This window comes from Pristis pectinata, chromosome 16 (assembly GCF_009764475.1).
Source record: "Pristis pectinata isolate sPriPec2 chromosome 16, sPriPec2.1.pri, whole genome shotgun sequence".
Taxonomy (NCBI): domain Eukaryota; kingdom Metazoa; phylum Chordata; class Chondrichthyes; order Rhinopristiformes; family Pristidae; genus Pristis; species Pristis pectinata.
Genome location: NC_067420.1, coordinates 5,272,229 through 5,283,216, shown reverse-complemented (window position 1 = coordinate 5,283,216; position 10,988 = coordinate 5,272,229). Strand labels below are relative to the sequence as shown.

General features: G+C 41.0%; 1 protein-coding gene across 1 annotated transcript in view; it reads right to left on the bottom strand.

Moving 5' to 3' along the window:
- Positions 1–2,837: 2,837 nt before the first annotated feature.
- Positions 2,838–10,988, bottom strand: part of spo11 (SPO11 initiator of meiotic double stranded breaks) — a 34,775-nt gene continuing 26,624 nt past the window's right edge. The window contains 3 exon segments of the mRNA XM_052031659.1: positions 2,838–3,183; positions 5,299–5,410; positions 7,480–7,556. Of these exon segments, the coding sequence (XP_051887619.1) occupies positions 3,064–3,183; positions 5,299–5,410; positions 7,480–7,556 (309 nt within the window). The 3' untranslated portion in view covers positions 2,838–3,063.

Sequence of the window (10,988 nt, the reverse complement as noted above, 5' to 3'; positions counted from 1 at the left end):
GAAATAAGTGGGGAATGGCATTGACGGGCTTGTTCTGAGAGCCGGGTGTATTGTGGAGGGCCATGGCTGTAACGCGACAGCACTGCCAATTACCTGGTCGAAAGACACACCATTGTCAATCAAGGTCTGGCTCCACCCCACCCATTAGTGCACACCTAACCATGGCCCCTTTAAGCACCTTTGTTCTTGGCCTGGGGTCATTTGCCTTTTGTGACCAATTAGCCCCTGCTGGCACCGGGCCATTGGCCTTTTTGAACTACCTGGGCTGGACTCCCCCAGCCCTCCAGCATTATAAGGAGTGCCACATGTGCCTGGTTCGTTCTCTTTGATTGCTCCGAGGAACCGTGGAATGGTGCTGGAGAGACCGTTGGTAAGGTGTGCACTTCAACAGGGTTAGGAGCGTTCTAAGTTAGTATTCCTGGTCGTGACTGCACTGAGTCAAGGGGTGGTGGATAGCGTATTGCTTTTCCTTGATTGTTTGTACCCAGTTTGGGGGGGGGGGCGCGGGTTTTGTGTGTGTGTGTGTCTGTGTGTGCGCGTGTATTTTACCCTTGTTGCAATTTTCCCATGCTCGCTATCACTGGCGCACATGTGCGCGTGTGTGTTGCCCCCATTACCTTTTCCCTGTGTTTGTCTTTGTAAATAAATCATTTATCTCTAAGACTGTGTTCAGAATCCTTGTCCTTCGAGACCCTGAATCTGTTTCACAACACCAGGATAGACTTGAGACTTGATGGGCTGAACAGCCTCTTTCTACATTGTGAGAAATGGTAATATGAAATAGCACCTCACCCTCTGCAAGGCACATCACAATGCTTAGGAATTCATGTTGAATTGTACTGTTGCGGATAAGCAGCCTTTCCAGTTTTGTGTTCCACATTTCCAGCATCTTTTCCCTTCCTCTTCTGATTTCATTCACGTCCGTCATTTTTTCCTTCCTCCCGACCCACCTTTTGTTGCTCACCAGCCTTAACCACTCTCTCTCAGCCAGCACCACCACCACTTGTGTCATTCAGTCTCTCCCCATTACAGACCTTTGCTTTCTCTGCCTTTCCCCATTTCTCTAGAAACAGTCTTCTGTCTTTATCTCTAACTTTGAAGAAAGGTCAATGATATGCTTCTTGGCACACTTCCAGCATTTTCTGTTCCATTTTGGCCCACATCTCCTGCTGACTAGCACACAACTTGAGCTTACTGGTTACCTGCCCTCGAAGCCCCCTCTTCCCTGGACACAGTATTCCTCCAGGAAGCCAGCTCATGGCCTATTAGTGAAGTCCACAGCCAAACGAGGCCTTTCTAATTGACACTGGCAAGCCACACAGTCAGAATTAATGTGAGCACAGTTAAGCAACGCCATTTGCGTTGCCAATGCCACTAATCGTAGCTTATGAATATTTCTGGGGAACTGCATGTGCACTGACTGATTTCAGCACTCCAGCTATTAGAGAGGAACTGATCATTGGCAGTCATTGTGGAGCTTCCCGTTTCTGTGGATGAAATGGATCCTCGATAGGGCAAGAAGTGAGGCCCAGTTCTTGGACAGTGACTTAAATATCCCAGTGAAGGAGCTGGAAATGCCCAAGGACATGTTTGACACTGGAAGCCACCCCAGGCTGAATTTCACTGGCAATGGAGGAGATGGTGAGAGGTCAGTACTAAGAGCAAGACTCCATTCCACTCCCTGGAAACTGACTGACATTGAACCTTGGTGCCACATTACAGCACAAGATGAACGTTGGATCCACATTTACATTGCTGTAACATTGTCTGACTGAGACCACCTTCCGCTGAAGCAGCTCATCCAAGTCTTTGCTTATTCCAATACACTTCTTGCAAGCCTCCCGTTCTAATCTTTGTAAGCTTGAACTCATCAAGAATTAATGGCTCGCGTTCTAATTCAAACCGAGTTTTTGTTCATTCATCACCCCTGTACTTGCTGACCCACAATGGGTCCCACTTGAACAATGATTTGGTTTTGAAACTGTCACCCTTTTCGAATCCTCTCTATGGACTTACACGTTGGCCTCTCTGTCATTTGGTCCAGTCTACAAGCCACTGGGATATAGGCATTCCTCTAATTCTTCCCTCAAGCACATATCCATTTTTAATTACTTACTGTCATAAGGCCTTAAGCTCTGAAGATCATTTCCTAAACCTCTGCGTTTTTCTACATTTAAATAAAAAGGCTTGTTAAATATTCTCTCCAGCTGTTTTTGGTTATTCTTTCTAATATTATCTTATGTGACCCTGTGTGAAATTTTGTCTGTAACAGCCCTTTGAAGAGCCTTAGAAAGTTTTGCCATGCTAAAGACAATGTATAGATAGTTCTGTTATTTTTTTCCTCTTTATGACATTGTTGATAGAATATGGAATTGGACCATGCATAAAACTGGTTGCTGATTCACATCAACCATTTCTTGTTACCTCTCAAGTTCAACTGCAGCTCTATTTTAAATTAGTAATCTTGGTGATGAAAGATCCAAGTATCTAATGAAATAATGGAACTCTGCAACTATTTTTCCATTTGGACATCATGTAGCAAGGTTAAGGAGCATTATTGTGTGTATTCTCCACACATTTAATTAAGGACTTGAAACAAGTATAGAATTGTTTCAAATGCATGTGAACTATAAAGTTTATTAATGTACATAATTGAAGATTATTATAAAGAAGGATATGATATTTGATTATATCAACCATTAATTTTAATATAAAAAGTCCAATCAATCAGGACAACCAAATATGCCACATTGGCTCAACCAGAAGTCCAAAAGGAAGATCACTAAATTAATCAAGACAGTCAATAACTAGAGTACTAACTCGGTTACAATGTTAACCACTGACACAACTGATTAAGTACAATAAGCCAGCCTCCCAACGGGATAAGTAGGCCCAGCTGAAATACCAACGCAACTAAAATAACCAGCTGCTGGCAAATAGATCCAATAAGAATCGATAACAAGCCTAGAAAATCAAGTCAACTGTATATCAACAGTTACAACGTGAATGCCAACTCGATCAGAATTTTTTCTTGCAATCCTGAAAAATAGTTTGAGATTTTATTTATATCCACCCACCAAATTTGAGTTTGTTTGGTAAGTATACTCTTGTAAGGTAGTTGGAACTAATGGATGCAAGAGCCTGTATCTCAGCCTTCACTTTACCAGTCTCCATTATTTCCATCTGAAAGAAAAGGAATGGATTCCAGTGAGTTTGCTGCCGCAGTTTATACAATTATAGGTTAATAAATGACAACACTAGCAGAAAGTAATCACATCTAAATAAAGAGTGCTCTTTTGACTACTTTGAATATAACATTCTATTACTCACAGAGAACTTTATCACTATTATGTTGAATAACCCACACTGAGTCAGAGGTTGGCATCAATTGGATCCTGTATAATTAACACTGAAATATCAACATTTATTAAGACCAAATAAAACTCTAAAATGAATGGAATGATTGCCAGTATAAGTCTGGTAATTCTTAAAATAATTCCTGTGAATACATAATTATACTCCAGAGAGCTGTTGGTCTGGATGACAAATAGCCCTGGTGGGATATTATAGGTGACTACTTATTCCTGCATATCCTAAATAAAATCAATAAATGTTGTACTACTTGATTTCGGAGGTGATTAGTTTTGAATTGTGAAGAATTATGATGGTGGTCAGGCTAAGTATTGGGGGGGGTGGGTGGAAGGTTGCACAGAGGGGGAGGTTGGGATGCTGAGAATACAGCAATGGGAAGTCCTCTTTGTTTGTTTGGCATTTGGTTTAGAAGGATTTACCAGAGCAGGTGACCATGACAGCTTCCGGTCTGTGGTATGTATTTTCTAGAATATCCTTGGCCTGAGTTGTGATCTGTCCAGGTTCATCACAGGTCAGCACTTCATTCCACTAACTTTTGAAATTAACTAAGTGGGGGATTTCTTTTATTTTTGGTGTAGGGCAATGGTTCTGTTACCACTGATGCATTACAATGTTGTCTTGGGTATTTTTGCTGTTTGAGACTTCTACCCAAAGTCGTGTTATTTTAATATTGTTGTATTTTAAATACTACGTCAACTTTGTAAAGAGAGAAACAATTAGTAATATTATGACTTCATTGTAACATTAATCACGAGAATGCCTATAAATTTTTTAAGGCCTATTTATAAATTTTTTAAAAATGTCAAATTCTATGATGCCACAAGTGAAGCGTTAGGTAGTTCTGGGAGCGGGCATGTTTGAACTTTCCCAAATGATTTGCAAACAATAAATAAACAACATGATAATCATATCCAACAAATCCAGAGCTTATGAATTTTCCTCACCACATCTGTTATGTGTCCACGCGGTTATTGAAGAAATGAGAACCACAGCTACTTCATATATTTTATCTGACAGCAGTAAGTTGTTCAAAGTTGTAAAATACATGGAGGCTACTTTTCAGATAAAGATCATTGTGGAAATTTTGGCCTTGGCACCACAGGACGAGGTTAACTCTTTGTAACATTTAGTTTCAAATGTAAAAGTATGCATGAAAAACAAAAGAAAAACAGATGCTGAAAATGTGAAATAACTAACGGGAAATGCTGAGAATATCTAGCAGATCAAGCAGCACGTAGAGAGGGAGAAACAAAGTTAACGTTTGAGTTTGATGAACTTTCATCAGAATTAGGAGAAGTGAAAAAAAACAAGCATAGAAAAAACTTGCAGAGAAAGAGCAAGGGAGGGAGAAAAAAGAAGTGGTTGTGATAGGGTACAGGCCAGGAGTGAGTGAATAACACAACGGGAGGTGGTGCCAGCTGAGAGAGGGCAGTAAAGGTTTGTTAATCACAGCTGATCTCTGTGCAGGAAGTGTGAAAAGAAGATGAATGAGAACAGAGGGAGGGAGGACAAAAACTTGTCTTAACGTTCTTTTCCTCACTGCATAGTGATTTCAACTGAAACAGTGGTTCCATGTACTGTTTGGCTATTAACAAATTATTGCTTTACTGTTCCACGTTCTAATGAAAGTTTGACCTGAAAGGCCAGTTCTGTTTCTCTTTCCTCTGATATCGCAAAACCTGCTGTATATTTTAAGCATTTTCCATTTTCATAGAAGTATGTTTTATTAGAATGCACAATTTTATATACAAAATACTGCAAGAAGAAGCATTTTTATTGCATTTCTCTTGCAACCTTATCTGAAAGAATGTTTGCAATAATGTACTTATTAGTACAAAATCTACATTCTTAATTCCTTTCAGGCTGGGCACAGAATACAACCAATGTATCACTGGATAAAAGATGTTAAGCATGAGGTTCCCATACTTCTTTCTTCCAGAGAGGCTGGCAGTCAATGTAGGGTCTTTTCTGTAATTTGGTCAACTTGCTCATGTCTTTTTTGGTGAGAGGAATCAAAACTTCTTTAGGAATATTTAATCTAAAGATAATAGGTAGAAAGAAAGCATGTCATTTGCCTGACTTTAAACTTTCATCTGAAAGCAGTTAGAAATTTAATATGAAATGTCAGTCTGGCAAACTTCATTAAGCAGGAACTAATTATGGATGCAGAGCATACCATTCCAGTGGACTTTAGCGTTAACTCCTTTCCACACATGGCATAAACCCAATGAGAACTCAATTCCCTGCTTTGTTGAGGCTTCATTCTTTAAAAATAACCTTTTCACATAAAACTGGGGAGAATTGAAAGAATTATCATAATATCTGATGTATAGGTTGTTTTCTCCTTTTGGAAAATTAAATTTTAGGAAAGCATCTTACCTGAAAAATCCCTTGCATCCTTTCACGACCCGTTGTGTGTCCTACAATAGAACATGATATGGGAAAACTTGCTGCCAAGGGTGTAAGGTTTGAAAAGCTTGCAAAGCAAAGCTTGAGACTTGCATCCTTACTTGTACTCCGTGGATAGCAGCAAAGTAGGCAAGTACTGTGGGCCTTCATGATCGAGGCAGCAGGACTGAATCAGGAGCAGAAAAATTGCAAGGGGTAGATCAGAGAGGAGCCACACAGGCAGTTCTTGTCCAGGCTTGAGCGAGTTGGGGGTAGAGGGGAAGAAGGAGAGTTTGACAGAGAGAGATTGTATGTGAGGGTTTGACAGAGAGAGGAAGTGCGTGAGAAATTGTATGCGAGGGTTCGCTCAGTGCTATACCTCTAATGCTCTCCTCTCTGCCCTCGTCCCTACTCTCCTTGTCTCATCCCTCACCACTCTATCCATCTCTCATCCTTAATTGTTCCCCAACCCTCTCCAGCTCTCACCCTCCCACCAGTCCGCCCCTTGCTCCCTCAGGTCAAAGGGCAACAGGAAAGAGATGCCCTTACCCGAAATCCTAGAGTTAAGCAGAGCAGGTCAGGCAAGTAAAACGTGCTTCTGCTGTCGAGACAGCAGGAGGGGGTAAACAGTGGGGGCTTCACCACCTTCAAGGCTTGGGCCTGATATCGGGGGTGGGGTGGATGAAGATCCAACGGGTGGGTGGTGGGGGGAAGGAGAATCCGAGAAGGGACCCACCCTTCTCTGTTGCCCACCACTTCTGGGAAGATGAGCAAATGATGAAAGATAACTACGTAACTCAACCTATCAAAACATTAAAAATGAGGCTAATTGGCTAGATGCATAATATGAGCAGTGCAGTGGTGCAGCAGTCAGTGCAGCTCCCACACAGCTCCAGTGACAACAGTTCAATCCTGACCTTCGGTGCTGTCTATGGTGTTTGCACAATCTTCCTTTGACATGAGTTGCCCGGTTTCTTCCCACATCCAAAGAGGAGTTGTTCAGCAAATGGTAGCTATAAACTGCCCCCTAGCATAGATGGGGGAGTTGATGGGCATGTAGGGGAGAATAGCTTACATGGAAATAAAGAGGTGAAATGGCACTGGTAAGAATCCTTGGAGAACTGGCAATAGACTTAATCGGCTGAATAGCCTCCTTCCGTCTTGAGGAAACATGAAAAAATAAAGATATGAAAACACTCAGCACAATTTCTTGTAAAATGAAGGTGACACTGCACCTTCTACCTATCACCACCTTGTGCCCACCCCACCTCCCCTCTTTTGTCCACCTATCACTGCTCTGCTTTTCCCTCCTATATATTGGGATTCCCCTTTTCCTATCTTCAGTCCTGAAGAAGGGTCCTGACCCGAAACGTTGACCGCCTGCTTTTCTCCACGGATGCTGCCTGGCCTGCTGAGTTCCTCCAGCATCATCATGTTTTTCATCTAGATTCCAGCATCTGCGGCCCTTTGTTTCTCTAGCGACACTACAAGTATTACTTGTCCTTGATAATGATATCTTGCCATGCCACTGAATACAGAAGAAAGTAGTATTTTTTTCAGTGCTTTTGTCAGGCTTCTGGAGGAAATCAGGCAAAGTTTCTGCTTATTTCTTTTGCAAAACAAAAAATCAGAAAACCTTGACAAATTGTATCACATTAATCAGACTATTGTGTTTTGCATCAGCAAAGGAGACCCAAGATTTTAGGCCTCACTACTAACCTTTGAATATCAGATGGAAGTAGACCCAACCAACTAATAATAGGAACAGTCAGACTGTGGGCATCGAAGGACATAGACTGACGAGTAAAGAGAAGAAAACAGTATTAATATTTCTGCACAACACACTTTACTTTACTGTTTTTAATTACAAGTAAAATTACAGGACGAAATACACAGGTTGGCTCAGTGGGCAGATGAATGGTCACTGTAGAAAGCTGAAAAATAGTATTTTTGCGGGAAAAAAAATAAGAAAGCATACCCTAAAATCACAAGTTCTAATGAAATGGAAGAGCTGAGTTCTTGAAGCAAATACATAGAACTACAAATTGGGGGCTGGATCTGAAAATGATAACAAGAAAAGGCCACACAGTACTCCAGGTCATTCTTGGGGTACTGATCCAAAATTAAGGAAGTGGCATTGAATTACTAACAAGCTTGGTTAGGCTACATTTGGAATATTACAGCATTAACTAGAAATTATAGTCATGAGGAGTAGTTTGAAGCAGGTCTTTCTCTGCAGGAAAGAGACTGAGGAAAATTTAACAGTGCTTTTTCAAATTAAGCACAGCTTTAAAAGAGTACATACTGAAATAAAAAATGATTCCAATAGTTTGAGAGTTGGTAACAAGGAGAATGAGCACAAAAATATTACCAGATGAAGGAAGAACTTAGTACTGCTTTAAAGTAGCGCATTGTGTAACATGGAATGCACTCCCTAAATCCACTATTAAGTCATAAATAAAACCACTCAAACTAGATAAGTACTTGAAAAGAAAACAGTACAGCAGGAAAACAGTACTAGGATAAATAGAGTGTTCTTTCCCCATAAATGCTGCCTGACCCACTGACCATTTCCAGGTTTCCTGCTTTTATTTTAGAACAAATAGCTCATTATAGAGAAGAGACAGGCAATGACAAATGTCCATCAGGATGCATTTGGTGCTGTGGTTTCTGTAGTTTAATGCACGCTCATTGAAGTAGTCTTGAGCAAGTTACTGTTTCTATTTTTCTTCCATGACAACCATTAACTGTTTATATGGATTTGTGAGGAGGAGGCTTGTAAACAAAGGGAGATGAATCAGGGCAGTTAGAGAGAAACCCCCTCCCTCCACAAAAATGCTGGAATTGGGAGATGCACTTGCGAGAAAACTGAAATAAAAGAGAATGCTAGAGTTACTCAGCAGATTAGGTAGTATCTTGGTGAAAAAAAAACTGAATTAGTGTTACGGGTGGATTGATTGCACATCAGAAATCGCCAGTTTTGACACAAACAGGAAGGGCTGGTTATCTGAAATTGTTCAATTCCATATCAAGTCCTGAGGACTGCAATATGCCCAGGTAGAAGACGAGGTACTTTTTCCTCAAGCTTGCATTGGGCCTCGTTGGAACAGTGTAGGAGGCAAAAGGCAGAGGTCAGAGGTAGGGAAAGAGAATTAAAGAGACAGATGACTGAAAGCTCAGGGTCACCTTTGCAGACTGAACAGAGGTGTTCTGCAATGCTGTCTCCCAATATACATTTGGTTTCTCCAATATAAAGACCACATTGTGAGCATCAAATGCAAAACACTAAATTGGAAGCAGTGTTTAACCTGAAATCACCAAAAGCAACCATGTCACCCGGACAACTTTGATCTCACTCTATCACAGATATTCCCTTCATTCTCTCCATCCCTACCTTCTCTGCAACTTGAGAAACACTTGTTTTCTCATTTTCCAGTTCTGATGAAGGGTCATTATTCTGAAACATGAACTCTGTTTCCCTCTCCACAAATATTGTCTGGCCTGCTGAGTATATCCTGCATCCTCTGTTTTTATTCCAGACATTAGTGGCCCAGTTGCACATTTCTGGAGACTTGCTTCACACTTCCTTGCGCCAAGTGCTTTGCAACAATCTTCTGCACGTACACTGAGGTAGCAACTCTCCTGATGTGCTTCATTGATAGATAAAGAAGTCCAGATTTACCTGGTTTAATGTAGGGGAGGCCAAAGTGTCCATCATCCTCCACCTATATTCTCTTTTAAGCATTTTCTTCATGCGTTCAGAACCCACGCTCTCTGCCAATATCTTCAGGCCCTGATACCCGTCTAACTGATGACTCTGGTCCCAGTGCCTTGCAGTTCCCCAATCACCCATCTGACTAATCACTAACCTCCAACCAACTGGATTAATCTCCAACCACTAGTTGTCTGACTTATCATCGACTATCTCCAAATGGCTCTCTGTCCAATCACCAACCTCCATTTGTCCCTCTAACCCATCACCGAACACCAACTGACTTCCTTACCATCACCAAATACTCACTGACTGATTGATTGACCACCAATCCCTTACCTCCTACCCAATTAACCCCCACCCTGGCCAAACTCCTCTCCAACAGACATTAGTCCATTCTTCTCTATTCTCTGATCCCAGTCTCCACCATTCACATTACACCGGAGGTTCTCCACTGCACAGGAAAGGCCTGCATTGGCACCATGTGTGCAAGATCTGTTTTATCGTCCATGATACTTTATACCTTATACCTCACTCCCTATGAAATTTCAAACCTGGGATGCCTTGTATGAGACTGTTACAAAACACACCCATGCACCATTCCTTCAGTTTTGAAAGAATAGCTTGCATTGATCTGACATCTTTTGAGGCTGGTATCATTTCAAAGCCCTTAACAGCCAATGAGTTACTTCTGACATAAAAACTGTTAGAATATAGGAATCTGAGTGGCCAATCAATGCACTGCACACCTTCATAACAGCAATTGAGGGATAAATACTGGCCAGGAAACTGGGGATAATTCCCCTGCTTTTCAAATTAGTTCCATGGGATCTTTTAGTTCCACCTGAGGGGTAAATGGAGCCTGGATTAAACATCTTGACCTCCAGTCGTATAGCTTTCCCTTGTTGCTCCATTGAGGTGATAGCTTAGAATTTTGTGCTCATTGAATTTGAATGATATTCCTTTTTTTTTGCACTATTTATTTATTTTTGTAATTTATAGTGATTTTTGTCTTTCCACTGTACTGCTGCCGCAAAACAACAAATTTCATGTCATATAATTCAGTGGTAATAAACCTGATTCTGATTCCGAGATGAAAATACCACCAAATGAGCTACAGATGACACTTAAGGGTGAAGCACATGAAAACCATTCCTGGACATGGATGCAGGACAGTCAATTTGCATATACCTAATTAAAAGTCTACGGGAATTTAAGAACCCACTGTAGAGGGGACAGGGATCGATGATGACAAGAGATGATGCATCACAAGTTAACCCGGGAGACTTTATTGACCAGAGTTAGGAAATATGAAAAGATTCCCTTGAACACAGGGATAATAATTAAGTTACTAGAATAACAGCCAGAGCTCTGGACCATTGATCCAGAAATGTGAGTTTCAAAACTTTCATGGGATCTGGGAAGTTTAAACTAAAGTACATAAATCAATCTGGATTTTTTGTGAAAAAAATCTAATTGTTGTATTGGTAAACATAAATTTATTGACATAAAAACG